Source organism: Rhinolophus sinicus, linkage group LG07 (assembly GCF_036562045.2).
Source record: "Rhinolophus sinicus isolate RSC01 linkage group LG07, ASM3656204v1, whole genome shotgun sequence".
Classification (NCBI taxonomy): Eukaryota; Metazoa; Chordata; class Mammalia; order Chiroptera; family Rhinolophidae; genus Rhinolophus; species Rhinolophus sinicus.
The window spans coordinates 47,094,388-47,122,113 of NC_133757.1; the positions used below are offsets into that span (position 1 = coordinate 47,094,388).

A 27,726-nucleotide genomic window follows, 5' to 3' on the forward strand; every position below is an offset into this window, starting at 1 on the left:
AGGAGGGTGCAACACTCTGGCCCATGTGGGAATCGAACCAGCACCCCTGTTGCCCAGAGCTTGCGTTCTAATCAACTGAGCCACCTGTCCGCCCCTAACTGCCTTTTTATATAGACTTTTAGCCAATCTCCTGTTTTCGGGTGTTTCCTACTGCTTTGCAGAGGTATCTGAGCCTCCAATTCCTGAACATTAGAATTCTAGAGTTACAAATATCATCACTCATTCTCAACAGAATCATTGCAAGCTGTTAGGTTTCAATGTTTCCCCTGCTAAGCCATTACTTTTCTGTTAGCTTTCTGTCTTCCAAAATTATGTTAAAATTCCTGATCAATCACTATTTCATTTCTCTTTGTCCTCGTGTGTTTATGCTACATTTAACCAGAAGTCTCATTTGCTTTTAGAAGTTTTCTATTTTGTGCAATTGTGATTGTAATTACTCCGAAAAATGTTAAAAGCCACATTTCCTTGTATGATTTGTCTTTCCTTGATATGTATTTTGCAAACACAGCTCTTGATGTATAGTTGGGATAAAAAATAATTGTGTATAATTGATTTCCTCATGAGCATTCCCTGTCTTCTCTTGGGTCAGGAATAAACCTATAAGAGATTATCAGTAGCTTTCTTTTGAAATTAGCGGAGGTTAACATTTCTGCTTCATTTGTGGTTGTTCCCATGGAGACACCATAGTAACTGTAACTACAGGCTGGGTTTGGAAGTTTCTACATTGACTCTTTTAATGGAAGTTTGCTCTCTAACACTGTCTTCTTTTGCAGCAAGTGGAATACCAGCAGGTCGGACTGGTTTATATTATGGACAACTTAACTTTGGACTTACCATTAAAAAGAACATGGGACAGAATTGAAGTCTATTTTTTTTTTTTTTAGTAACAGGAATAGAATCTTTATAAAATTCCCAACTCTTCCTATCATTCCAGTAAATGGAACTGGTACCTTCTAATGGTTTATGGTTACGTTTTACTGAATATACTGAAAGGGCTGCATGCGTTTTCTTATCCTAATAGGATGAGATGAAATAGCAGTTTTAAGAAAGGGTCCCTAACCAGGTGAAGGCTTAGATTAAAGGGATACTTTTAGCTTGCCCACTGTGGGCCACATGCCTTCTCTTATGTGAGCTCATTTACTTTCATTCTCATAATGATTACTGAGGTAGCTACAAACCCTTTACAGATATGAACTTGGGGCCTTCTTTAGTGAGGGCAGAGTGGGAACCCAGGGCCTGTGCACTTGCCCCTCTGCTGCCAGCTTTGGGCGGGTTGTCCCAGCTTCGGTCCCATGTTTCCCCTTCATGGGGAAACATGCTTCTAGGTTCGTGAGAGCCACACAGTGATTAAGCGTGGGCTCTGCAGCTACACTACCCACATTTAAATATCTATTCCACCATGTACCAGTTTCGCTCTGTGCCTCAGTTTCTCCATTTGTAAAGTGGAGAGAGTGATAGTTGCTGTGGGAATTCATATTGTAAATCCCCTAGTAAACACTATACAAGTGTTTACTAAATAAATCGGTAAATTCTATTGGACTTCTAGTCCTCTTATCTAGTCAGTATTACCGTGCTCAGTATTAAAGGAAAGCAGATACTTCCTTTAAATGGTGCGCTCTATGGAAACGTGTATAGAGGTGAGAGCATTTCCTATCTTACATGGAAGATTTGGGCCAGATGGGTACTACACGTTAACTAAAATGTCCCTTGGCAGTGCCAACTCTCAAATGGCTATTCTTAAGGAAAATCCAAGTGCTTATAATACTTACACTAAGATATCCTTGAATACTTACATAGAGCTTTGATAAGGGTAAAAATTCCAAGGGTTAGACTAGTCAGATGAGGAATGATAAAATAATTGAGTTATTTTTGTCTATATTCAATAAAGTGAGGGGACTGAGCTGCTCCAAACGCATATGATCTTCATAATCATTAAGCGTCCTGGTTTAGTAGGCTCACACCTGTAATGTAGATACTGATAAAAGTGAACTGGCATCCTAAGATAATTAACCATAGAGCTGGGAGGACTATGGGTGGAGCTGGGTTCCCCCCCTGCCTTGTTAACTCTAGTCCTGACTTCCTGTTAAACTTTGTGGTAACTTCCAGCGGGAGGGACACTAATAAATAGAGAAGCCATCTTGGAATCGGGCCTTTTTTGCACACATGTGGCGCGTTGGAGCTCGGCCCAGAAGTGTGTTCGCATACTCCTCGGTGGCTTTGTTTCTTTTTCTTTTTGCGGATAAACCGCTCTTTTGGTGGGCTACCTGGAGAATTATTTGTCCAGTCGAAAATGCTGATCTGCTTGGAAAAAAATGGAATGATGTAACTGATGAAAGTTGCGGAGTGTCATTTGCCTGATTAAAATTCCAAATGCCGCCTAGCTGGCACATACAAGCAACCATGAGATTACAGAGACCTTTGGTTATGGCTTTGTGTCCTTTTGTCCACTGGCCATTGTAACCTCATCCCTATGTTGAAGAAATCAATGACAGTTGGAGCCGAACTGCACCACAGAGGTTACTTTTTAAATGGAGGAATTAAGACAAGTACTATTATCATCTGTGGGCGGGCAACCAGCCCCAGGATGTTTTCCTCAGCCTGTGCAGACTCAAGCATAGCACGATTGTTTCAGAAAACCAGCAGTTCCACATGCTTTGGGGAACTGAATAGTTCCAACAACCGAAGGTTAACTTTTGTTTGCTTGTCTAATAGACAAAGTAAAGGAGCTAAAAGAGAGTTCATAGTCTGAGGGGTAAACAGACTGAAAAGGATTGGGTTTGTCATTCTGGGAGACAGTATCTGATTTTTATTTCTCAGATATCAATCTGTAAAAGTACCTGGAGTAATTTTGATCAAGCGTAGGCTTAAACTAGACTTCCGGTGGCTGAACCACATGACCATGGGATAAAAAGAGCACTGATTGGAGAATCAGTCTTTTGGGGAGACCATTGTTAAAGGTTCTCTCACCAAGCAATTGTTTGGTAATTGTTTTGATTAATGAGATCGTGCGGCAGGAAAGGAAACAAAGCTGAGGCTGCTAAGCTGGCAGGAAAACATGTTTTTTTCCCTCCTATTGAAGAGGAGGTAAGTTATAGGAGCGAGAAACATTGGGGTGCCCAGCTATCCTTCATTAACATTTTAGGAAGCATTTCATTAGTATTTGGGAAGTTATGGCCAAGAATTCCTTAAACTGTACATAGTTTTCCGAGTAGTTGGAATTCTTGATAATAACTCAGCAGAATGCTGCTGCTACTAACAGTTATCAATTGAGTATTTACTGCAAGGAGAAAGAATAGAGGCAATATTACGTATTAGTTAAGAGCTGGACCCTGGAATTGAACTCCTGGATTTGAGTTCTCACTGTACCATTTACAAGCGTTGTGATTTCGAATAAGTCACTTAACCTTTCTGGACCTCAGTTTTCTCATCTAAAAAATGGGAATAGTAAGTGCTCCATCCGTGTTAGCTGCTGTTGTTAACACCATTGTTATTGTTACTGATTTTGTTAGCTGACCAATGACTGTGGAAAGAATGCAAGGTCTATTGTACCCACACATTGGCCCCTTTCTGGGTTCTTCTCATATCACATGTGATGAGGGAGATAATCAAGTGAGTAAACCAAACACCTTCGCAGCATGAGGCATTTCCTACCTGTAACTTCCAATTTTTCTCTCCAGCAGCAGCTTCCTTCCCAATGAGTCCTGCTGATTTCAGTTCAGTCTTTCTCTTGCCTATATTTTTCTGGATCACTACCTGTGAAATCAAGGTTTTCTGGTTTAACATTGTGAATAGATAAACCTTAATCGATTATTTTCCATTACCATGGACTGTTAACTAAGAGATCTAATCTGTCACAAACAGAGCCATTTGTCCCAGCATTCTTGAAATCTCCCCGACCAGGGCAATGTTTAGTCTTAATTAAAACAGTGCTACAGAGGAGCAGGGAGTCATGGAGTTATACTGCTGGGTTGAGGAGAAAAGGGCTAAAGAGAAAAGCCTAGACATTTGCAAAGCAGCTCAGCTGGTTGAAAGTTGGTATTGTTTAACACCCAACTTCTCAGAAGATTTTCCTCGGCTGAGTGGGCTTGGTGGAGCCCTGGCTTGAGAGTGTTGCTTAGCAACAAGATTTTGTATCACTGGAGTTTCAGAGTCAAGCACAACCCATCCCCTGCCTCCCCTCCACCAACTCTCAGCTACCATCCTGAGCCTCCTACTAGACAATCAAGTGTGCAGGAGGGAGGGACCAGAGAGAGGGGGCGAAGTTTAATCATTGCACTGAGCAGCCTGGAAGTATTTAATCTGTAGCACCTAGTTCCCCACAGGCCTCCAGCCTGAACTGGAAGTGGGCAGTACTCCGGAGACTGCTCTGAAATCTTGGCCCATCTCAGGACAAACCAAACTTGGGGAAAATGTTTGCGGTACACTTGATGGCGTTTTACTTCACCAAGATGAAGGAGGATCAGATCAAGAAGGTAAGGGCTCCCAAAGCTGAGAAATGCGGGCTTCACTCTTCACTCACAGACCTGATACCTTGCGTTCATCGCAAGGATTTAAGAGAGCTTATTTAAAAACACAGAGGGAGCATAGGACCAGTGAAACAAAACTCACAGAAGGGGAAGAGGAAGTAAGTCTCCCCAGGCTGGGCATTGCATATTGTCCTGAGCCTTGAATTTCACTCGGAACTTCCTGGCAGATCCCCGGGTGGCAAGGGGAGGAGGAGAAAGCCTTTAGAAGCCATTTGTATTATTTGATGTAAGGCATGTTTGGGGAGAAGGCTACAGAAGAGAGGAGAATCATTATAAAAGAAATTTTGAGATCTTTTAAAGTAATTCCTGTGATTTTTCATGTGCTTGAAAGAATATACATGTAGCACCAAGAGGGAGGTGAGTTTTTATGTACAGTAATCGAAATACTTATGATTGGCGTGTGCTGTTGGCCAAGGGTATGCTAGTCATGGTGTGCATTATTTTGCCACTTTGCCCAAGAAACTCACCGACAAAATTCTTTCCAAGGTGGGCTGGTTAAAATTTGCTGAGGCTCAACTGGGGGCCATCAGCATTTCCTCCTGGCAGCTTGGAAGAAACCCAGCCTGCCACTCCAGCCATACCAGCTCCCCAGAGTGTCTCTCAATATACGGTTAATGGAAGTCCTCCCCGCAGCGGGACTTAGCCAAGGTAACCCAGATGTTTAAAGTGGCGCTGGGGAGATTAAACCAAAGTCACCGACTCCTCCTCCTGCATTCTTTCCATTGTGCCATGATGCTTCCTGGTGTTTCAAACTGAGAGAAAAGGAGATGGTCCCTTGCAGCCCTCATGCTCGGTGGGATAAACTCCCACTAAATCCTGTTCATCAGAGAGTAGGGTTAGAGGTTATAGCAAATCTTAAAATATAAATCAATCAGATGTAACCTGTATTTACATTTGTTGATTAGATTCCCAGAGCCCTTTACTGGCTTCTTAAGGAGGTGGAAACATGCTCTACAGCACTGCTTAAGAATTCACTTTCTGTTATTACTTGCTTGGTAAAGATGCAACCTGCGAGGTATCTCTCCAACCCCCAAAGGGGGGGTCTTTGGAAACTTGACACCTGAGGTTCTGCAAATTAGATTCCGTTCCTTGGGCCTCTTTGTGGTGGTTAATTTTTGTTACACCCTAGAATCAGGTGGATGTGTTTATCCACCAGCCCAGGTGCAGTCTCAGGAGGCCTCTGTGACTGAAAATGCCACTTCCACTGATCTGTTCCAGATTCTTCTGGGTGGAGGGTCAGCCTGTGTCAAGGCCTAGGGTTGACCTACCCTCTCCCTATGATGAGCAAGAAAGCCTGTGAGAGGGAGCTGAGTAGGGCTGGTCAGGAAGACTTTGTAGCCACCTTAAGGAAGTGACACAGCAGGTGTCTGGGGTAGCACGGGAGGCTGGTTTATGGGTTGCTGGGATGAGTCACAGGTTCAGAGAACACTGGCTCATTCACTTCTCCAAGTGGTGAAAACACACCTGGTCAAAAGGCACAGGCTCCTTCTCCCTCTGGTGTCAGGCATCCGGTCCCCTTCTTAGTGCCTGTGTTTCCGGTCTCTACACTTATCAAGATCCTGAGCTTACCTGACTGCTAGGATTGCTATCAGACCCTGGGATGATTTTTTAAAATCTTTCTATAACAACATTAAAATAAAAACAATACAGAATAAAACAAAGAAAAGAAAGAGAGAGAGAGAGAGAGAAGAGAGAAACTACTCTGACAGCTTCTCTTCCGATTTAATACATTGATATTATTTGACCTATTCATAGCATTGGGGTGGGCCTGGCCACTGACCTATAGATTGTTTACTCGTAAGAGAAGGACCGGTTAGGTTTTCAAAGTGTCCTTTTTACAGTCTAGTAAGTCAACATTACGAAAAGTGGAAATGTTACCTTTAATCCCACCGCTCCCGTTTTTCAGTGTGTGTTTTTACATTTATATTTATATAGTGTATACAATTCTGAACTTGTGTCCTTCACTTATCGTTATATTGTAACCACCTATGTACATTTCTCCATTTCTTTACAATTATGTGAATATCTTCCTAGTAATCAATTTGGATATGCCATAATTTAACTTTTCCCTCTTGTAGGACGTTCGGCTACTTTCTAAAATGCCTTTTCTTTTTTTTGACAGTTAAAAATTGCTTTGCTAAACATTGGTATGTATTTAATGCCCTTCACCTTTGGGATTATTTCCTAAAGGCTCCCAGAAGTGAAATCACTGGGTCCAAGAGTTGACCCTTTTTATGACTCTTGATTCATAAAACGGGACCTTTGGCCTGTGATCTCTGAGTCCCTTGCAGCTCCCACCTCCCATAATTCCGTAAACGCTGAGCTTACATTTGACAATCTGCCCTTCCTATGTTAAACACGCTGCCTGCTGGCTCCTTTGCTCAGCAGCAGTGCCATGCATGGTTTGGGAGCCACTCCAGAAGCAGGCTTGCTTGCCTCCTGCAGCTCAAGCCCCCTCCCTCAGGGCTTGCAACATGTATGCCTGGCTACACAAGCCCCAGCTCACCTATTTGCATTGAAAATACAGCGACGTTCTTCCTTTGTCCCCACATACGTTTCATTCTTCCCTTCTAGCTACTGTTCCAGGAACTGCAAGATACAAAGAACAAACAAGAAACTGCTGCTAAATTGACCTTCTTTTTGCATAACTTTAACTTATTGAAGCAACGGGAGCGGTAACACAAAGTCCTGAATGACTGTTAAACTGCAGCTCACAAGTGACCCAAGCACTTTAAAGCCATTACTTACACAGACGGGATGACCCTATGGGGGTGACCAGAGAGGTTCTTTATACTCTGGGGCTGCGTGAAATGAGCAATAGGCTCAGGGCCACTGTCTCAGAGGCCTTGGGTGATAAAGGAGGAAGTTTCCTTCCCGTGTGGTACATCTCGCCTTTCCCAAGCCCAAATTACTTGAGTCACATCTCTGTCATCAGCTTTCTCCGTGTGAGCGGCAGTGCCAACCAATTAGTCATGAACAAATGCCGGATGAACGGGAAGCCCTTAGTGAAGCCTGACCTGGTTCCATACTGTCTTCTCAAATGTGCTGACAGCCCAATTGTCCTGTTTTATTAATGGCTCTCTGATGGTTTCCTGGCTTCTCTCTTGCCCCCAAGTCCCTGGAACCATGGCCATTTCACTGGCTTGGGTCTCTGTATCGGCCCGACTGAGCTGGGCTGCCGTCCTCTAGGTCTAGCTGACGGCTAGGTACCTGCCCTGTGATTAAGGCCGTGTGGCCCCTGCACTTTTGGTGTAGTCTGTCTGTTGGGCTTGTAGGTCCCGCAGTCCCAGGGCTGCCACTTACCCGCAGCTCCCCTAATGCTGCTTAATGACTCTGAGCCTTGGGGTGCTCGTCTCTCCATCAGGGACAAGAATTTTGGCCTTACCTGGCTGCCTCAAGGGGATATCATGGTAATTAAATGAGGGGACAGGCATGAAAGCACTTTGTAGTCTGTAATGTATGTTCTTAGCCTTAGGGAAAAGCGTGGGAGAGCAATTCCTCCAGGAACGGGCTAGGATAGCGCCTTCTTGTGACCTGGGTGGGTAGAGAGGCCCCTCAGTATACAAAGCACGGGTGGCAAATACAGGGCACTTAGGCCACTGGCCCTCCTCCTGCCCTTGTCAATAATCCACCCCAGTGAGCCCTGGAATCCAGGTTGCCCCCGCCACAGGATTAGCAGCGGGGACGAAGCTGTTCTGCTTTTCCTGATGTGACGTAGCTCCTTCAAGTGGGCTGGTCACAGTCATAGTGCTTTTTATAACTTACCTCCCGTGGGGGTCCTGTACCTCAATTTCCTGGTTACTTGAGTGACATCCACTGGTTTCCAATAGCAATTTGAGCTGGCATTAAAAATTAAACTTCAGGGGCCGGCCCGGTGGCTCAGGCGGTTAGAGCTCCGTGCTCCTAACTCCGAAGGCTGCTGGTTCGATTCCCACATGGGCCAGTGGGCTCTCAACCACAAGGTTGCCAGTTCAATTCCTCGAGTCCCGCAAGGGATGGTGGGCTCTGCCCCCTGCAACTAAGATTGAACACGGCACCTTGAGCTGAGCTGCCTCCCGGATGGCTCAGTTGTTGGTTGGAGCGTGGGCTCTCAACCACAAGGTTGCCGGTTCGACTCCTGCAAGGGATGGTGGGCTGCGCCCCCTGCAACTAGCAACGGCAACTGGACCTGGAGCTGAGCTGCGCCCTCCACAACTAAGACTGAAAGAACAACAACTTGAAGCCGAACAGAACCCTCCACAACTAAGATTGAAAGGACAACAATTTGACCATTGTTCCCCAATAAAGTCCTGTTCCCCTTCCCCAATAAAATCTTTAAAAAAAAAAAAAAAATTAAACTTCATCTTAATTAGAGCAGCCTCAGACAAAAACAAAATGGAAATTTAAAGGACTGGATTTTAGAGATTGCAGTTGGAAATGGGGTTAGCTCTGAGCTCCCTAGCAGCTCGTAAACAAAGGGAAACATGTTTGGACATATACTGTCATCATTAGACGAAAGAGCTTCCATGTTTAGGAATTCAAGGTTCAAGATACATTAATAGCTAGTCTTTCCTAGCAGCGAAGCAGTGCGTCGAGGGTGAGGGCTCTGAACTGGGCATTAGAAAACCTAAATCTTTCTTAGTTTTTGCCCCTCCATTGACCCATCATAAAAATGGGGAAATCGGTTCTTCCTAAGAGCTTACACTTGAGAGGAATAAATTCTCACCTTCCCCAGCCTTCCATTCTGTTCTTCTAACTCCCCACCTCGTCCCCAGCTTGATAAGGGGTCCGGCAAGGAACCTTTGGGAATCCATGTCACGAAGCTGTCCCCACGTAGTGGGAATTTACAGCCTTAGCTGGAGGGCAGGTGCCCCCAGCAGCTAACCCTGGTCACCCCGGTGTCTGTTCCAGGTGGACAGGTTCCTGTATCACATGCGTCTGTCTGATGAGACCCTTTTGGACATCATGACTCGTTTCCAGGCTGAAATGCAGAAGGGTCTGGGGAAGGACACCAACCCTACCGCCTCGGTGAAGATGCTGCCCACCTTTGTCAGGGCCATTCCAGACGGCTCAGGTGAGTGGGGCTGGGGGCTTCCCGGGGTCCTGATTCTCCCGGGTCCTTCTTAGCTGAAGGTAACTGATGTTTGCTCCTGTTCCCTGGCTTATCGCTCCAGCCCTTTCTCCACACCCTCCCCTGCCTCCAGCTCTTGATGCATCAGTCAGACTCAATACCAAGAGTTTTGAACCAAAGCTCCAACTATCTTGCTTATTCTCTGCCTGCCGTGGCCCCGCACATTCTGTTCCCTCTCCTGTCGGAACATCCCAGCATCCTTCCCCTGGTGAACGCCAGTGGAGCTTTTTGATCTCAGTGTACAGACCACTGCCCCCATCTGGGAAGCATTCCCTTGCTGGCTCAGGTACTTGGCAGCACCCATCACCCTGCTGTGTGTGACCATCTCCCCGCGGGACCAGTACTCCACGAGGGCTGGGGCTGCGGCTTCTCCACCCCGTGTTCTGAGCCCCTCGCATGGTGCCTGATGCATACTAGGCCCGGAGGTATTTGACTGGCTAATAAATGGCATTTTATGCCGAGGTATCTAGGTTCTAGGCTGTCAATAGTAAGTAATGGAAGACAGCATGATATAAGAGAAAGAATATTAAATGATAATTCAAGACATCTGGGTTCTAGGCGGCCCAGCTCTGCCATTCCTAGGTGGCCTTTGGCAAAATGTTGAGCTTTAGTTTCTCTATCTGTAAAATGACAGAGTTGGCCTATATGTTAGTTTTCTATTGCTGCTGTAATAAATTACCACACACACACAGCAACTTAAAACAAGACAAATTTATTCTCATAGCTGTGGAGTGGGTGTCACGGGGCTATAACCAAGGTGTGCGCAGGGCTGGGTTCCTTCCGGAGACCTGAGGGGCAAATCTGTTTCCTTGCCTTTTCCAGCTTCTAGAGGCGGCCTGTATTCCTCTCTCAAGCCCCTTTCCATCCCCAAGTCGGCAGTGTAGCATCTTCGAATCTCTCTCTGACTCAGTCCCTTCTGCATCTTCCACATTTAAATGTGGCCCACTGAGATAATCCAGGATAATCTCCCAACCTCAAGGTCAACTGATGAGCAAATTCGATTCCATCCGCAGCCTTCATTCCCTCTTGCTATATGAACTAACGTATTCACAAGACCTGGGGATTGGGATGTGGACAGCTCTGGGGGACCATTATGTTGCTTACACAGTCTAGAGAACTCTAGAAGGAATCTATGAGATTTCATCCAACTCCTCCATTCTCAGTCTCTGGGAAAAGCCATACGAGGGAAACGAACTGGTATCTACCAGATGCTTCCTGTGGTCAAGGGGTGCTAGGGACTCACTGTCCCACACAATCCCCGTAAGAACCCCGTGGTGTACCTCTTATCCCCAGGACGGATGAAAGTACTGAGGACCAAGGGGTTACCCCAGGGTCAGGGTCCCAGTGTTCTGTCCAGGCTCCAGCAAGGGCTTGGGGACTCTTGAAGGAAGAGGGACTGAAGTTTGGGGAGCCCTCAGGGGCCTTAGATTAGATTAGCCAGATTCCGGGTCCCTTTGGGACACTGCCTGGGTCAAAGTAGCTTGGCTCTGCGGTTTGAGAGGCCCCTGGGAACTGAGGAGAGAGACCTGTTCTGTTGCTGGTGGGTGAGTATACAGGGCGGGCAGTGTACCACCCCAGAGGAACAGAAGCTTTGGAGACAGATAGTCCTGCTTTGAAATCTCTCCTGGTTCCTGACACTGTGCTGAGAGTGCTGAGGGGACTATGGTCCTTGACGGGTCATCCAGGGCTAGTTGGAGGAAGCAGCAGAGTCCTGGGGTGTGTGGGGGCAGTGAGGGAGCCACAGAGGGAGGGTGAAGTCCTCCTGGCTCCCTGTGCCAGGCGCCTCCTGCAGAGGTTGTCCCCAGAGGCAAGGGGAAGTGGCCTTTGATGGTTGGGAGGATGCTGGGCCAGATGTGCCTTCCTGGCCCAGGCTGCTTCAGAAAGCTTTGGAAATTCCTTCCTCCTTAGGCCACCTCCTTTCTTCCTGTCTCCTCGAAGCCTCTCGTCACACAATGCATCTTACCAGTGATCCTGTGGCAGAGTCCCTATGAAGCCACGTGGCCTTGGGGAGTCCCTATCCTCATCAGTAAAGGGACGTGGCCAGTTTGCCCTACCGACATGCAGGGTCATTAGGATCAGATGAGGTCATGTGGAAGGAGTGTTTTAAAATCTACAAAATGTTGTCCCAAGTCTGCTGTAGCTCCTGTGAACTAGCTAGTGATGTAATTTCATGATTACTAACCAACAAGACCAAACAAATAGCACTCTCTTAATCCTGGAGGGCCTCCATTTCAGAAATGTATGCAGTTTCCAAAGAAACCCTCTGAGTGCACCCGCTCTCTGCAGTTTCCCCTCCTGCCACCGGAACCTACCTGAGAGGAGGTAAACGATTGGAGCTTATTGCCTCCCAGTGTTTCAGTCGGGGAGCTGCCACTGACGGTGCTTACAAAGTACCTTACAACTGTTACCATTTGTGCCATCTCCTTTACCATCACGAAGGAAGTGTCCACTGACTGGGAAGGGGACTGATTCTGTGGGCTGCACCCCAGCTGCCTCCCTTCTTGGCCTCTTCCTCCAGGCAGCCTCCTAGGCCTCCTGGAGGGTGAGCCTTGCGGGTGAGCCCGGGGAGCCCCGAGGCAGTTGGCTGATAGGCACAGGGGTCCCATACCTGCCTGAGCATCAGACTCACCTGGCACGATTCCTAAACACATGGTTTCCTAGGCGTCTTCCCCTGGAGATTCTGAACCTCCGGGGATCTACACATTCAAACGTATGTGCCTTTGCCAGACGATGCACTAGCAGGTGGGGAAGGGCCAGAGGCACAAGCTTTGGCCATGGCTTAGGAGGAGGAAACCCCCAGCGTCCGCGGCAGCCTGGAGCCACTGGGCAGTCAGGGGAGCAGCATCCACAGTGGGCAGGTTGTCCAGGAAATCTCACCCTCTTGGGAGGTCATTTTCTTCTTTTTAATTGTTATTATTTTTAATTTATATTTTATTGAGAAATGACTGATATATACCATATATTAGTTTCAGGTGTACATTACAGTGATTCAATACTTGTATATATTGTGAAATGATCACCACAATGTCTAGTTGATATCTGTCACCAGACACAGTTACAAAATGTTTTTCTTGGGATGAGAACTCTTAAGATCTACTCTCTTAGCAACTTTCAAATATGCGATACAGTGTTATTAACTGCAGTCACCATGCTGTAACTACATCCCTGTGGTGGGAGGTCATAATAATCTCTGTGAAGACCGTAATGGTCCCACTGCCACTGTTGCCCTCTTCCGGGCAGGTTCTCCCCTGGGGTCCCATGAGTCTTTTGTCTGGGGGCAGAGTCATGGAAGGGACCATACCACATGGTTTCCATGAATACTGCCCTGAGTCACCGGTGGAGCAAGGTGATTGCTTAGTGGTAATGGTGCTGGTGGCCCGAGGAACAAATGAGTGCATGCTGACACCATACCAGGTCTGTGCACACCTCCTGTCTGGATGGGGGCACAGCAGCCTCCTCTTTTATTAAAACCCTTTGGTCTAGCCTGCGGGGTGCCACAAGTGTTTTCCCAGAATCTCAATTGGACCTTGGCACTCCCTAGCTCAAAGTCTTTCTGTGGCTCCCCCTCACCTTCCAGATAAAGCCCAAGCTCCTTGGGGCTGGGGCGGCTTTCTAAATCCTTCCTAATTTACCCTGAGACTACCTGCCAGCCTCATTTCTGTCACACCTCCCTCCTTCCTCAGAAGCACAGTTCCCCCCTCTCCCATCCACCCCAGTGTGAGCTGGTTCCTTTGCTCAGTTTCTTCTCCCTGGGATCCATCCACCCTTCCCCTCCCCTACCCAGCTGGCTGATTCTCTCTCATTCAGCTCTCAGCTCTGTATCGTCCCTTCTGGATTGTTGCTCCTGCTCTGATTTAGATCCCGCTCCGTGTGCTTCCCATGATCAGAGCACTTTCGCTGCTGTATGGAAGTGACTTACTTGCCTGTACGTCTGATGGGCTCCCAAAGTCTTTCGTCTTTGCACCCCTAGCACCTGGCGCATTACTTGGCACAGAGTCGTGCTCAGTAAATGTTTGTACATGGACTGTGTGATCTACCCTACGGTACTTCCTATGCAGCAAGGTAACCTCTGTGAAAACATCTCTTGCTTGGTACATGAGGAGTGCTAACAAAATTTGCTCAGGATTACGTAGGTCCCTGTATTCCCTGTTGGAATAATAAATGGCTCCTTTGGGGCTGACCTAGGGAGATAAGTATCTCACTTTCCAGATGTTTCCACAAAAACAAAATATCCAGATGTTTCCACAGAAACAAAAGATCCAGCTGGCTGAGCCCGTAAATGAGGACCCTAAGCCTTTGCTACACCAGCAGGTCCACGTCCCAGCAGCACCTGGCAGCTTGTTCAGAAAGGCAGAGTCGCAAACACCACCTCCGCTACATCACAATCTGTGTGTTAACCAAATTCTTGGGAGGTCCACGTGCACATTCAAGTTTGAAGAGCACCAGGAGCGCCTGCTTGTGGCTCTGCGACTGCCAGGAACAGAGAAACCTAGTTGAGCCAGGTCAAGAAAGGGGGTTGGGGGTTTCTGTACAAGGACACAACCGGGAAGGAGACACACCTGATCCCGTGGGATTCCGAGGGCAGGAACCATGGTCCACTCGGGACTGTGACTCCATGGTTTCGGCGATATCTGTGGGGCTACCCTGGCTGCCCTGCTGACCTCCGGCTTGCAAGACGCTTCCATTTCTGATTTTACCACCTACCAGCAACTTCCCTCTATGTTGTTTTTCATAAGGAGTGAATCTGAATGGCCAGCGGGCCCCTTAGAGCCACGAAGCAGCTGTAGCTGGGGGTCACATGGTACAAAACAAGGCCACTTGGGTTCCCAGGTTTGTGGGCATGGAGTTTCCCTCACACACGCCTTGGGCATATAGCATGAAGCGTGCCTGGTACGGGTAGCCACTCTTCAGGCCCATACATTCTATACAAACGCTTGTTGGTTCCAGGGTTTGCCCACCTGAGTTCCCAGCCCGTATCTACGACTGACGCTGAAGGTACTGGCAGGGTCCTGGGCAGGAATTCTGTCTGGAGCCTGAGTTGACCTATCAGGGTGGGCGGCCTTGCTGCAATATGTGTATCACTTCCACCTTTTTATTAACAGCATCTGTCTTGCACTGGGCTGGGTCGTGCTACATTTTCTCATTTGGGAGTGACTCTGGCCCCAAATATTGAGTATCCTCCCTGCCACCCCACCTCCCCGCTCAGTCCCGTGCTTGGAGTACCAGCTCTCTTTTCCCGAGGAGGGTAATACTACCTGCCTTGAATTTACATTTGCCTTCTCCAAAGGAACACGTTTCCTCCCTATAGCATAGCCCCGTGGGCAGGGCTCAGGCTGCAGAGTCAGAGAGACTTGGGTCACGCCCCAGCTCTGCCCCTTACTGGGAGGGCTCATGGCAGCAGCTGCATTCTGGAGTCTCAGTAAGTACACATAATGGTACCTGGCTTTTTTTCTTTTTTAAATTATTTTTCAATGGTAGTTGACATACAATATTATATTAGTTTCAGGAATACAACATAGTGATGAGACACATACATTATGAAGTGATCACCACGATACGTCTAGTACCCATCTGACACCATCCGTAGCTATTACGATATTATTGATTATATTCCCTATGCTGTGCATTACATTCCCATGACTTATTTTATAACTGGAAATTTATACTTAATCCCCTTCTCCTTTTTCACCCCGAACCCGCTCCCATCTGGCAACCATCAGATTGTTCTCTGTTTCAGGTGTACAAAACAGCATAATGATTAGACATTTACACCCCTCACAAAGTGATAATAATACTAGCTTTTGAGGTGGTTGTGAGACTTAATGACATCTCTTGCATGTCCAGCTTCTAACGCAGAGCTTGCTGTATAGCATACCGTCAGTAAACAACTTTTTTGTTTGTTTTTTAATAGAAAATGGGGAGTTTCTTTCCCTGGATCTAGGAGGATCCAAATTTCGAGTGTTGAAGGTGCAAGTCTCTGAAGAGGGGAAACAGAATGTCCAGATGGAGAGTCAGTTCTATCCGACACCCAATGAAATTATCCGAGGGCCTGGCTCCGAGGTACCAGGGCAGGGGCTCTACAAAGCGGGGCTGGGGTGGGGTGTCTGAAGGCCTGGACATGTAGCTCATGAGTGGCCCGTGCTTTCTCGTCTCTGCAGCTGTTTGATTACGTAGCTGACTGCCTGGCAGATTTCATGAAGACCAAAGGGCTGATGCACAGGAAACTGCCCCTGGGCCTAACCTTCTCTTTTCCCTGCGCGCAGACTAAATTGGAAGAGGTAAGGCCAGTGGTGCGGAGGGAAGAAGCTGCAAGACTGGAGTCTGTGCGGGTTGGGAACAGGAGCGATCAGCAGCAGTTTTCTGGCTTGTTTTTTCTTTTCTTTTTTTAACTGATGAGGTAGAAATGTGAGGCATAGAACTCGTTATCGCGGCGGCCTTGATTTTGCACTTCATGGGGCACAGCACAGGGGTTCTCAGACCTCAGTTGCATTGGAATCCCCCTGGGGGGCCAGGGGATAGGGAGGCTTGATAAACACAGATTGCTGGGCCCCACCTGGGGTTTTCTTACTCAGTGCAGCCTGAGATTTGCTAACAGGTTCCCTGGTGATAATGGATACTGCTGGTCTGGGGACCGTATGGCAGAACCACTGACAGCAGAAGAGTGTAAGCAGAGTGGGGAGGCTCAGGGAACCTCACCTGGACGGTGAGCCCTTAGGAGGAGTGGGGGGGGCACTGGAATGACAGTGTTGTTGAGCAGACACCACACCTGGGTGTACAGTCTTGGCTGTGCCACTTGCCATCTCGGTGTGCCTCTGATTTCAATGTGTAAACGTAGATGTAAAAACCTGATTCTTTTGTAAATCTATGAAGATAAATAAGGGGCCATATAAAAGGACAGTGAGCTTTCTGGGTCCTGGGGTTTATGGGAAGAGTCAGGTCTGGGGTGGTGGCCCGTGGTCTCCAATCGCATGTACAGGTCATGACACCCAGCTGGCAGTCAGTGCACAGACCACCTTGATGTCATGCCCCGACTTGGGATGTGTTGGATATTATTGGCTTGAGCCACTTATGGGTGTCAGGTAGTGGAAAGGAAGTGGGTTTCCCCATCCCTCAGACCTGGCTGTGAATCGTGGCTCAGAAAACTTGTGTCCCTTGGGCGTGTTACTTAACTTCTTGAGCCCTGGCTTTCACTGTACATCACAAGCTGTGAACAGGGACAATAATACCCACTTGCGGGGCTGAGACCAAACCTCTGCAAGTGCCCAGTGCTATGCCTGCTGTATCAGTGGGGGCTGCGCGGTTAGGAGGGTTGTCCCCTCGTGACTCGGCTAGTTCAGCTTCTGCACCTTGTCCCCAATTCTGCAGGTGCTTCTGGAGGGCAAGTACTGCTTTATATTGTTCTTCCTGTCCACCCCCAGGGTCTCTCGCACACTGTCTTGTATTTCCCAGGTGTCAGATAACTGGAAATTGTAAAGTACAATCAGTCATTTACTGATTCCATTGAATGGGAATTTGCCGTCCTCTGTCTATACAGGGGATGGGCTGAGGTTTATAAAGAAAGGATTGGGGGAAATAGTATAATGAAGGTTTCAGGGAATGTTAGAAGAGGCCAAGTGGCGCTTTGCTTTGAAGTGGCATCATCTTTGCTGGCTAGAAGAGCAGAGGTCCCAGGAGTCGAAGTGGAAGGTGGAGTCAGGAATCAGGCCTGAAGATCAGATTCACCAAATAGTTAAACACCTCTTACTGAAGCTCAGGAACAGAGACCGCAGGAAGACGGGAGAAAATTCTCAAGCTCTGTGGGAGTTACTGTGACTTTGAAAATCAAACTTGCATATTTTCTTGATAAATGTGGGGTGAGTGTATGGTTTGTCCATCCAGGATTTTGGCATTTACCTAAGTCAAGTATCCACCAGCACCTTTCAACAACAACAACAACAACAATAATAATAATAAACACTGTACCTCAGATTTTGACACTGTATCTTGCACTCTGCTGAACTCTTTATGTGTATTATCTCATTAAAATCCCCAAACAATCATATGAGGTAGGTAAGATTATTTCTATTTTATATTTGAGAAAAACTGCAGCTCAGAGGAGTTAAGAGCCTTGCCTAAGGCCACGTGACCAAGAGTGGCTCAGCCCATGCTCACAAACTCCTGGACCAGACCATCTTTCCAGAAAGACACAGCTCTAGGATGTTTTTAAAAATGCCAGCAGGTGCCTGAAAGCATTTTGACCCATTTTTTATTGTATTCCAGTAAGGATTTTCTGGTAACATTAGACTACAGCAGTGTGCTTGATTATATCAACGAAGGGAGAAACTTTTTCTCATCAAAGTCTAGTTGAATTGCTTGTATTTTATAAAATTTTCCCCAAAAGTGCCTTTCAGTGAAGACTAAAATTAAGTAGAATAGCTTCAGCTACAAGGAAATGCCTTAATAATAACTGGGTGTGGGCGTAGCTATTTAATCATGGTTCTGCTGCAGGGGTAGATTTTGTGACACAAAAATAAGGCTCTTGGGGACAATGGTGATCAGCCATATGTGTGCAGAAGGAGGTGGGAAGGAGAAGCCTCTGTGAGGTCTGGTGGAGGGCGCCTTTGTGGAACTAAAAAGTGATGAAACATCAGGGCGAGGGAATTAAAGGCGGTCACTTTGTTGCTGTTGTGGTGGTTGTTGTTTTAATGAGGGGACAGAAAAGTCTTAGCCAAAGAGAAATTTGTGTGCACGTGTGTGTTCCTGATAAAATGGTAATTATTCTTCAAGGTAGGAAAAAAAAAAAAGGTAGAGAAAAGAAGGTAGAAACCAAAAAGTTTAAAGAGGGAAATAGAAATCACCTCTAATCCCAATCTTCAGAGACACCCACTACTAGAATTACTGGGTTTTCCTTTCAGTCATATCTGTTAAATACGGATGTTATGCTACATGTACAATTTAAAAAATACATAGTTGTATGCACTGCTTTTTTTTCACTTAACAGTACATCGCAAGCATTTATTCCCTACTCCCCCATACACCATCCCCCCCATAGGTCCCACATTGTGCTTAGCACCTTTTTGGGGGGATGCCACCCCTCAATCTCTCAGGGGAAGAAGGGATGTTACCATGGCCTATGAGAGCAGAAGTTAGGGAGAGCTACCACTAGGTGGTGCTGTGGTCCAGGGAAAAGCTGCTCTTCACTGGAGCTAGAGGGACCTGTTTTCCAGGTTGGTTTTGTCCTTCACTCCCTCTGAGACGGAGAACAGTTTCCTTCCTCTCTACAGCTCAGCTTCTTTATCGATAAACTGAGGGGATTGGGGAAGTGTGGTCGAGGTGTTCGTGAGTTTGGGCTCAGCCACTCTTAACTGTGTGTGGCCTTGGTCCAAGTTCTCTTCCAGTCTGGAAAAATTCTATGATTATTTGCTATTTTAGACATGAAACTCTTGGGAAACACCGACTTTAAGCAACTAATTGATGATGCAAGTTGAGAACCATTTTTCTAAGTTGAAACTCCTGAGGGAGTTCCACAAGCTAACACCATGTTAGTTCTGTTTTGTGCACCTAGCAACCTGCATTCTGTACACATAGTATGTATCTACCACATACCAGGTATTTCCATCAGAGCATTCCTGTGACAGAGGCTGGGAAGTGACATTTCCATCTAACAGATGAGTAAATCGAGGGTCAGAGAGGTTGAATGACTTGTCCAATGGCTTGTGAATACAAGTATTCTGACTCTTCCGCAGTTGTTCTTTCTGCCGCTATGTATCATAGTTCAGACTGCTCGGATGGGAGAAGTAATGATGTTTAAGTTATTAGAAAAGGCCTGTGAATAAATGCGGAAAGAATTGGGATGATTCAGCTTAAAGAAGAGAAGGCCGGGTTGTGGGGGGTTGGGGGTGGGGGTCGTGTACTTTAAGCACAAAATTCCTGCAGCTCATTTTCAGATCTATCTTTGTTTTGACTGGATCTGAATTCTTCCCCTAGGGTGTTCTGCTTTCATGGACGAAGAAGTTTAAGGCTCGGGGAGTCCAGGACACAGATGTAGTGAGCCGTCTGACCAAAGCCATAAAAAAACACAAGGTGAGGAGTTCGCCTCAGCATGGGGAGCCCCCCAGGCCTTGCCCCTTTCTCTTGAAGGGGCGTCTCACACTGTGCCTGCCCTGGAAGGAGAATCAGAGAAGGAATCGATCTCAGGGAAGTCTCACTGTAGTACAGGTGTGGCCAACTTGGATAAACCCACTGGTGGGCCTTGGTATGTGGAGCTTGTTCCAGTTACTGTTGAAAGTTGGACACTCTTCCCTGGGACCTTCCCAGCCGCCACAGCCCCCTCAGGCCATCTTGGTTAGCCCCCCATGCTGTGTGTAATGCTCCAACCCCCAGCTCTCCTCTCTGAGGCTTAAAAGGTCACTTTCTTTCAAGTCTGGCTCTCTATTCCACTTTCTACTCTCTACTCATTGAACATCTCTTTTTGTTGAATAAATTTTACAATAATCTAAATAACTCCAAAAGCAAGACACGCTCCTTGCTCACTGCAAAGTACGCAAATAAACCCAAATTACTTGTTACCCTGATAGCAAGAGGACTATTTTGATAGATACCCTTCCAGTCTTTTTTTCTCTTTAAAGCTGTGACCGTTTTCTTTGTGTTTTTCTCTTATTATTTTCATTTTACTTTGAAATACTCCCCCAGCCTTGGGGAATGTGGTGCAATAACGCAGGGTGACTTGGCAGAAATGTGCTGCCCACAGAGAGGCCTTGGCTGAGGCTGGCTGAGATGTCCCGATAAATGAGGACTTTGGTGTTTTTTCCTGAAAACACCATTGCTCTCAGGATACACACGCTTTCCCCGGGGTCCTGCATGGGTTCCCCTATTCAGCTCCCTCCTGCTCTTTCTTTCCCCTAGACCCCTGAACCTCGACAAAGGCCTTGCATCTTCCGGGCAGGCCCCGCTGGCAAGATCTAGTGATTGTCTCACCCAGTCACCTTCACTGCTTTTGCTTCCTGCGTGGGGAAAGGTAAAGGGCTAACGTATTCTTCCCACCCGCTGACGCCCTCTTGGGCTTATGTTCAAACAGGGCATCGATGTGGACATCCTGGCCTTGGTCAATGACACTGTGGGGACCATGATGACGTGCGCCTATGACGATCCCTACTGTGAAGTTGGTGTCATCCTTGGTAACTCAATTTGACTTGCTTTTTTGGGGGTGGGGGGGGAGGAGTGGGGGAGGGGCTGGTGTGAGGCTTAGTTTCAGCAAGCTCTGAGTAACTTCTGTGGAAGGGTATTGGTACTGTCTATCTAGGAGAAACAACATAGAAAGATGAGAAATGAATACATGCGTTCACTGATTCATTCAACAAGCGTTCACTTGGGTGCCTATTATGTCCGGCCTTGTGCTCTGTATTGGGTTCTCAGTGGTGAGTTAGCACTCAAAGGTCCCTGGACTCACAGAGCTTTTGGTGGGGTGGTGGATGAAAGGGCAAAACAAGGCCTAAAGGTAATTTCAGGTGGTGGTTAGTGTGATGCAAATGAAGCAGGGTGGTGTGACTGAGCGTGAGTTGGGTAGGGTGGTTAGGGCAGGCCTTCTGAGGGGTCACATCTGAGCAGGAACCTCAGTGATGAGGAGGAGGGAGCAGAGAGGAGATCAAGAGGAAGAGAATCCCTGGCAAAGAAAAGAGGAAGCTTATGGCCTCTGAGATGGGAAGGAGTCCAGTGCTTGAAGAACCCCAAAAGGCTGACTGGGGGCTGAGTCAAAGTGAGTGAAGGCTGAGGGGAGTAGGCTGTTCGGGTTAGAGGCAGTGGACGGGGCTGGGCAGACTGTACAGAATGGACACGGCCACTGTAGGGTCTTTGGCTGCTCCCCCTAGGGATCCAGGGAGGCCCTGGAGGACTTTGGTGATGGATGGATAAATGGGGTGCGTGTGCACTTTCACAAAAGCTCATTTTGGCTGCTGTGTGGAGAATCAACTACTGGGGGCAAAAGTGGAAGCCAGGTGACCAGCCAGGAGGTCATGTGCAGGCAAGATGGGTGGATGCCTGGACCAGGGAGGTAACAGTGCAGTGGGGGGGGGGGGTCCCTGAGCTGGGAGGGGCTCTGCAGGAGGGGTCTGTTAGAAGGCTATTTAGGGGACAGTAAAGCTATGGATTGGATTCATAGGCTGTTCTTGAGTATACCCTTCCACCTCCCAGTTCTTTACCACCATTGGGAAAAGTTTTCTGAATTGCTTTTTCTTAATTTCTGACTACATTCTGCTCAGCCTGACTTTCCCAAAGCATACATCTTTATATCTGAGGGCCTTCATCTGCTCTTCCATTTCTGGAGCCCCACACCTCAGAAGGAGACGAGCGCTTGCGAGTCACAGCATCCAGCTACTGTCCACTGTGTCTGTCTTAGTGACAATGCTAGGTAACCCGCAGACTGGGTGCCATGCCTAAGTGGTGTTCATGCTTTTCTGAGAAAAGCTTCTTCCAAATATTGTATTACATTCTGCTTCTCTGCATTTCTTATTTCTCATGTTGGCTTTAAAATCCTCAGGCCAGAGTATCAACCAGGGGAAGATGCTTAAAAAAAAATTTCTTTAAAAAAAAACAACAAAAACAGCTTCATTGAGGCATAAAAATTTTCCTGTCTTAGGTGTACAATTCAATGAATTTTAATACATTGGCAGAGTTTTGTAACCATCACCACTACCCAATTTTAGAACGTTTCCATCATCCCGATAGGCCCAAACAGATTGTGCCCATTTGCAGTCACTTCCCAGTACTCAAGTGTTTGAGGCATTTCCTTGGAGTGATTTTGTGTTTGAATAATGGAGTGTTGCTTTCTTAGGTGATAGCTAATCACTGTCAAAGATAAGGTTGTAGCGTATGCTAGGAACAATTTGTGGCAGGCCATGAGGAAAGCGTATTTTTAGTATCAGATAGAGAAGAGGTTAAGTAGCTTCAGGAAAGGATTTTTAAAAATTACTGTGGGTTGGTGATTTAAAAAAATATATCTATAAGTTTGAGGTTAACTCACCCTCCTCTCTGTAAATGAGTTTTGTCAGCTCTCAATACATATTCATCAGGCACTTTTCACAATTGACTCCATTCAGAACAGCAAACCATTAACACCCTGAGGAGTAGAGACTCCACACGTCAGCTTTAAGTCTCAGGAACTTCCCGGGCTTGCTGAAGGAATTGCCGAAGGAAGCTGCTTCCCTCAGCGAGAACCAGTCCCGGGAGTGGATCAGAGGCGCTCGGTGGTGCAAGGGGAGGACTCTCAGGCAGATGAGTCCTCTCTGTGTTTGCCCAGCCAGGTGCCCTTCCTTCTCTGCATATTCTCTCTGACCCCTTGTTCAGGCACTGGCACCAACGCGTGTTACATGGAGGACATGAGCAACATTGACCTGGTGGAAGGCGACGAGGGCAGGATGTGCATCAACACCGAGTGGGGGGCGTTTGGGGACGACGGCGCCCTGGAGGACATCCGCACCGAGTTTGACCGGGATCTGGACCTCGGCTCGCTCAACCCCGGGAAGCAGCTGTGAGTCCCCTCGTGCTCTCACCTGTGCATCAGCCCCAGGAAATACCCAAGCACTCGGGGACACTTTAGACCTGGGAGGCTGTGTCGTAGGGACTGGTTATCCATTGCAAGAGTTTTTGAGGCAAAGCTTGTATTTCAGTTTCATTGGACAGATGAGGAAACAGAAGCCTAGGACGTGATTTCGCCTAGGTCATACGCTAATTCTACATTCAGTCCATATTTCTGGACCACAGATGTGTGAGGCAGGGGAGATAGCAGCAGGAAACCAGGTGACTCGGGTCCTGCCCTCTGGGCTCATTTGGAAGAGTGGCCACGTGACAAATCAGTGCCACCCGAGGAAGCTGGGCTCAGCCACAGTCCAGTGCTCCCGGCCACCCTGCTTTCTGACTCCTTCACAGCCTCAGGTGTCATGCAGCCTTTCTCAGCTCTTGTCCCACACTCACCTGCAGGAGAACTGTTTACTAAGGGGGTGTTATATGCATTGCCCCAGCCCCAGCCCTGGGAACAACCATTTTGGCTCAGTTCTGTCTACATGCTGAGCTCCCTGGAGGCAGGCTACACGTGTGCTTTTTATTTCCTTTCTATACATAGTGCCTTACATGTTATTGCAACTCATTAAGTGTCTGTTGGATGCAAAAAAATATTTAAAATTTTAAAAATTATTTCAGACTTACAAAAAGTTGTGAAAGAAAATTGTACAAAACTCCCCTTCACTCAGATTCCCTTAATAGTAACATTCTCTGTATGTTTGTGTGTATATGTATATATAATACATATAAAATACACATGTATATAAAATACACATGTCTGTATACAATTATTTTTTCTGAGCCATTTGAAACTAAGTTGCAAATATAATATCCCTTCACTCCTCGATACTTCAGAGTGTATTACCTGAAAACTAGTGCGTTCCCTTAACATAACCAAAGTGCAATTATCAAAATTAAGAAATTAACACTTAATCAGGTCTGATATCTAATTTATAGACCTTATTCAAAATTCACCAGCTGACCCACTAATGTCCTTTATAAAAAAGAAAAAGAAATTGTCCGGGCTTCAATCCAGGATCACACATTATATTAATATTTTGCTGCTGGTCTCTTTAGCCTCCTTTAATCTTGAAAACTTCTGTAGTAGCTCTTTGTTTTTCATGATCGGGAAGCATAGAAGTCATTCACTTTACAGAATGTCCCTCAATTTGACTTTGTCTGTTTCCTCATGATTAGATTCAGGTGAGGCATTTTGGCAGGACTATCCCACAGGTGATGTGTGTCCTCTTCAGTGCATCACACCTGGATGCACATGTTCGTTCCGTTACTGGGGACGCCACCGTGAATCACTGGGTTACGGGGACACACAGCAGGTTTCTCCACCAGAGGTTATTCCTATTCCCTCTGTAATGAAGAAGTATCTGGTGAAGAGATACTTTGAGGCCATGTAAATACCTGTTTCTCATTAAACTTTCATTTTCTAGTTTTAGCCTCCACTGATGAATTTCTAAGTCCATCATTCCCTCTATGTGTATTGTTATTCTACTGTAAGGAAGAGCTTTCCTATCCCCTCCACTTATCTGTTTATACTAATATGGACTCATGGATTTTTAAATTTTTATTTCATGGGTTATAATTTCTTCCTACCATTATTTATTTTGATGTTCAAATTTTTTCAGATTTGGCCAGTGGAAGCCCCTTCAGGCTGGTCCCTATGTCCTTTTGACATGTTCTCATCACGTTGTCTGGCGCAGTAAGATGCTCCAGGCTCATTGTGCATTTTTTCCAGCCCTTGTGCATTGAGCAGTCATTTTGTCAAGAAGCCCTGGTGGATAAATATTTTAAGTACTTCCCAGAAATCATTCAAACACAGAACAGAATAGCTGGAAAGTAAATTTCTGCTTTGGTTGTGCCTGTTCCCCAGCACACACCCATTTCCCTGGTGACACAGAGCAGTCACAGCCCAAGGAAGTGGTGCCTGCTTTTTAGGCTTTGTCATCCCGTCCCTCTCCATTTCCCTTAAAACAAATTCCATTTCCCCAAAGTCAGCCTGGATTTCTTTTCTTTCGTCTTCTGTTTCTGCAATGCTCTGACTTTTTACAATGAAATAGATAAAACTGATTAGGAAGCAGGTTGTGCGTAATTTTGTGCCCTATTATATCTGGAAAAGAAACACTGTATTTAATAGTTTACCTGGGAAACAATTAGTAATCGCTTCTTAGATGCAGACTCAGAGTCTAGGTTTGGGTAGTCTCTTGGGATAGTTCATCCACATGACTGTAGAACCTTTCAGGGGCTCTCCAAGCCCTGCTCACAGACACAGCATCTTTCTTGGGCAGAAGGATGGTGTAGGAGTTGGAAGCATCTGAAATGTGGGTTTGTCATGGCATGGTTGGGAAAGTACGTGAAGGCTCTGCGGTTAATTCCTGAAACCTAACATGAGAATGGCACCCCCTTGTCTACGGCCACAGCACCCTGAACGTGCCCGTTCTCGTCTGATCTCGGAAGCCAAGCAGGGTCGGGCCTGGTTAGTACTCGGAGGGGAGAATGGCACCCCCATGGCCAGGGGTGGTTGAGATAAAGATTCTTGAAATCAAATGCTTTGTGAGCAGGAAGGAATCTTAGATCTCCTCTGGTTTAGTCCTCCCCTCTTATAGGTGAGGAGAGTGGTTCAGTGAGGATAAGTGGGCTGCCAAGGGCACCCCAAGCTGGGACAGGGACTTAGGCCTCCTGACCCGTGGAGCGGCCCTCCCACCCCTCATGCTCCTGACTACGGGCCATGGCTCACGGGCTTTGGGAAAGGATGCTGCACAACCAAAGGCATTGCTGCCACTGATCTGTTCACCAAATTGTAGGTTTGAGAAGATGATCAGCGGCCTGTACTTAGGCGAACTCGTCAGGCTCATCTTACTGAAGATGGCCAAGGCCGGCCTCCTGTTTGGCGGCAGGAAATCCTCCACCCTCCTCACTAAGGGCAAGATTGAAACACGGCATGTGGCTCTCATGGAGAAGTAAGTGCTGGCTGGGTCCCTCCTACCTTGACTCTGCAGAGGGGTGGGGTGGGCGGCCAAGGTGTGCGATGCTCGTGGTAGTGGTGCGCAGAAGGGACCAGGTCTTCCTCATTCACCAGGATGATTCCGACTTGGGCACAGACTCAGGTGGGTCAGCAAAGCCAGCCGAAACTCAGATGTGGCTTCTTGTTGGTTTCATCAGCCTAGGATTTTGCTGATGGAGATCCATCCCCTGCCTCATGTTTTGCTGCCTTCTTTCACCCTACAGTGGTGATTTATAACTTTTTTAGGGTCACTGACCCCTTTGAGAATCTGATTCAAGTTCTGGACCCTTTCCCCCCAATTGTATATTTGCACACAGTTTTGCTTATAATACCAGGGTATCCTTTGACCCGTGGAATCTCAGTTAAGAACTCCTGCTATAGCAAGAGCCTTCTCTACCTGGTACTGTTGAGGACTAGCTTTGGCTTTGAGGCCTTATACACAGGTCCCTGCAATGGGGGCTCACACCAGTCAACTCAGGGTCCTGTTCCTCTGGCATAAAAACCCTGGCATTACCCTGGATTTTGTAGTTTACTAGATTAATTTATCTAAGTGGCATCTGACTCTCAGAGACTCTGACTCTCAGTCTGTGCAGAGCTTGGCAGGGACTGAGTTTCAGAAAAAGGCAGTATAGTACAGGGTAAGTAAAAGGGTGGGCTGTGTACTCTAACTGCCTGAGTTCAAATCCTGGCCCTCGCACTTACTAGCTGTGTGACTGTGGACAAGTTACTTACTCTCTCTGTGCCTCAGGGCTCGCTTCCGTACAATAGGGGAACATGGTACTTCCCCCAGAACTGTTGTGAGGATTGAGCTAATCCATGTCAAGTCTTTAGACAAGTGCCCAGCACATAGTGAGTGTTCAATAAATGGTGGCTGCTATGATCATTGGTGATATTATTATCATCATTCTATTACTGTGTGCCAGCCTATTTATTTTCACCATCCTGAGAGGTGAGAATGCTGGTTCGCTGAGGGGGACTCCCATGGAATGGAAAAGTGTGGTCCCCTCATTCCTGTCCCCTGGCCAGGTATAAAGAAGGCCTTGCCAATACAAGAGAGATCCTTACGGATCTGGGCCTGGAGCCTTCGGAGGCCGACTGCATCGCAGTTCAGCACGTCTGCACCATCGTCTCCTTCCGCTCAGCCAACCTCTGTGCAGCGGCCCTAGCAGCCATCCTGACACGCCTCCGGGAGAACAAGAAGCTGGCGCGGCTCCGGACCACAGTGGGCGTGGATGGCACACTCTACAAGATACATCCTCAGTGAGTGCTACCTGCCAGCCCACCCCCCCAACAAACGGGTCTCCCCTGGAGCAGAGCCCCAGTGTTCTCTCTAAACTATGCTTCTCTGGGTTGCGGGAACCATCCATCTCCTACTGGTTCTGAGAATACAGGGGAAAGGGTAAATTGGGAGACTACGTCCGTCTAGCTGGCTGGGTTGCTTTGGGGGAATCATTCTTAAAGAAATATTCTGCTAATGCCAGTTGCCTGACTAGCAAGGCCACCCATCTGTGTGTATCCATCTATCCATCTAGTCACCTATC

The 27,726-nt window shown here is 47.1% G+C and overlaps 1 protein-coding gene across 1 annotated transcript in view; it reads left to right on the forward strand.

Annotated features, from left to right (window-relative positions):
• Nucleotides 1-4,184: 4,184 nt before the first annotated feature.
• HKDC1 (hexokinase domain containing 1) overlaps nt 4,185-27,726 on the forward strand; it is a 43,876-nt gene continuing 20,334 nt past the window's right edge. Inside the window, exons 1-9 of the mRNA XM_019731708.2 lie at nt 4,185-4,472; nt 9,417-9,579; nt 15,548-15,696; nt 15,795-15,914; nt 19,603-19,698; nt 20,693-20,792; nt 22,957-23,140; nt 25,986-26,141; nt 27,212-27,445. Of these exons, the coding sequence (XP_019587267.2) occupies nt 4,410-4,472; nt 9,417-9,579; nt 15,548-15,696; nt 15,795-15,914; nt 19,603-19,698; nt 20,693-20,792; nt 22,957-23,140; nt 25,986-26,141; nt 27,212-27,445 (1,265 nt within the window). The 5' untranslated portion in view covers nt 4,185-4,409. The remainder of the gene's footprint in view (nt 4,473-9,416; nt 9,580-15,547; nt 15,697-15,794; nt 15,915-19,602; nt 19,699-20,692; nt 20,793-22,956; nt 23,141-25,985; nt 26,142-27,211; nt 27,446-27,726) is intronic.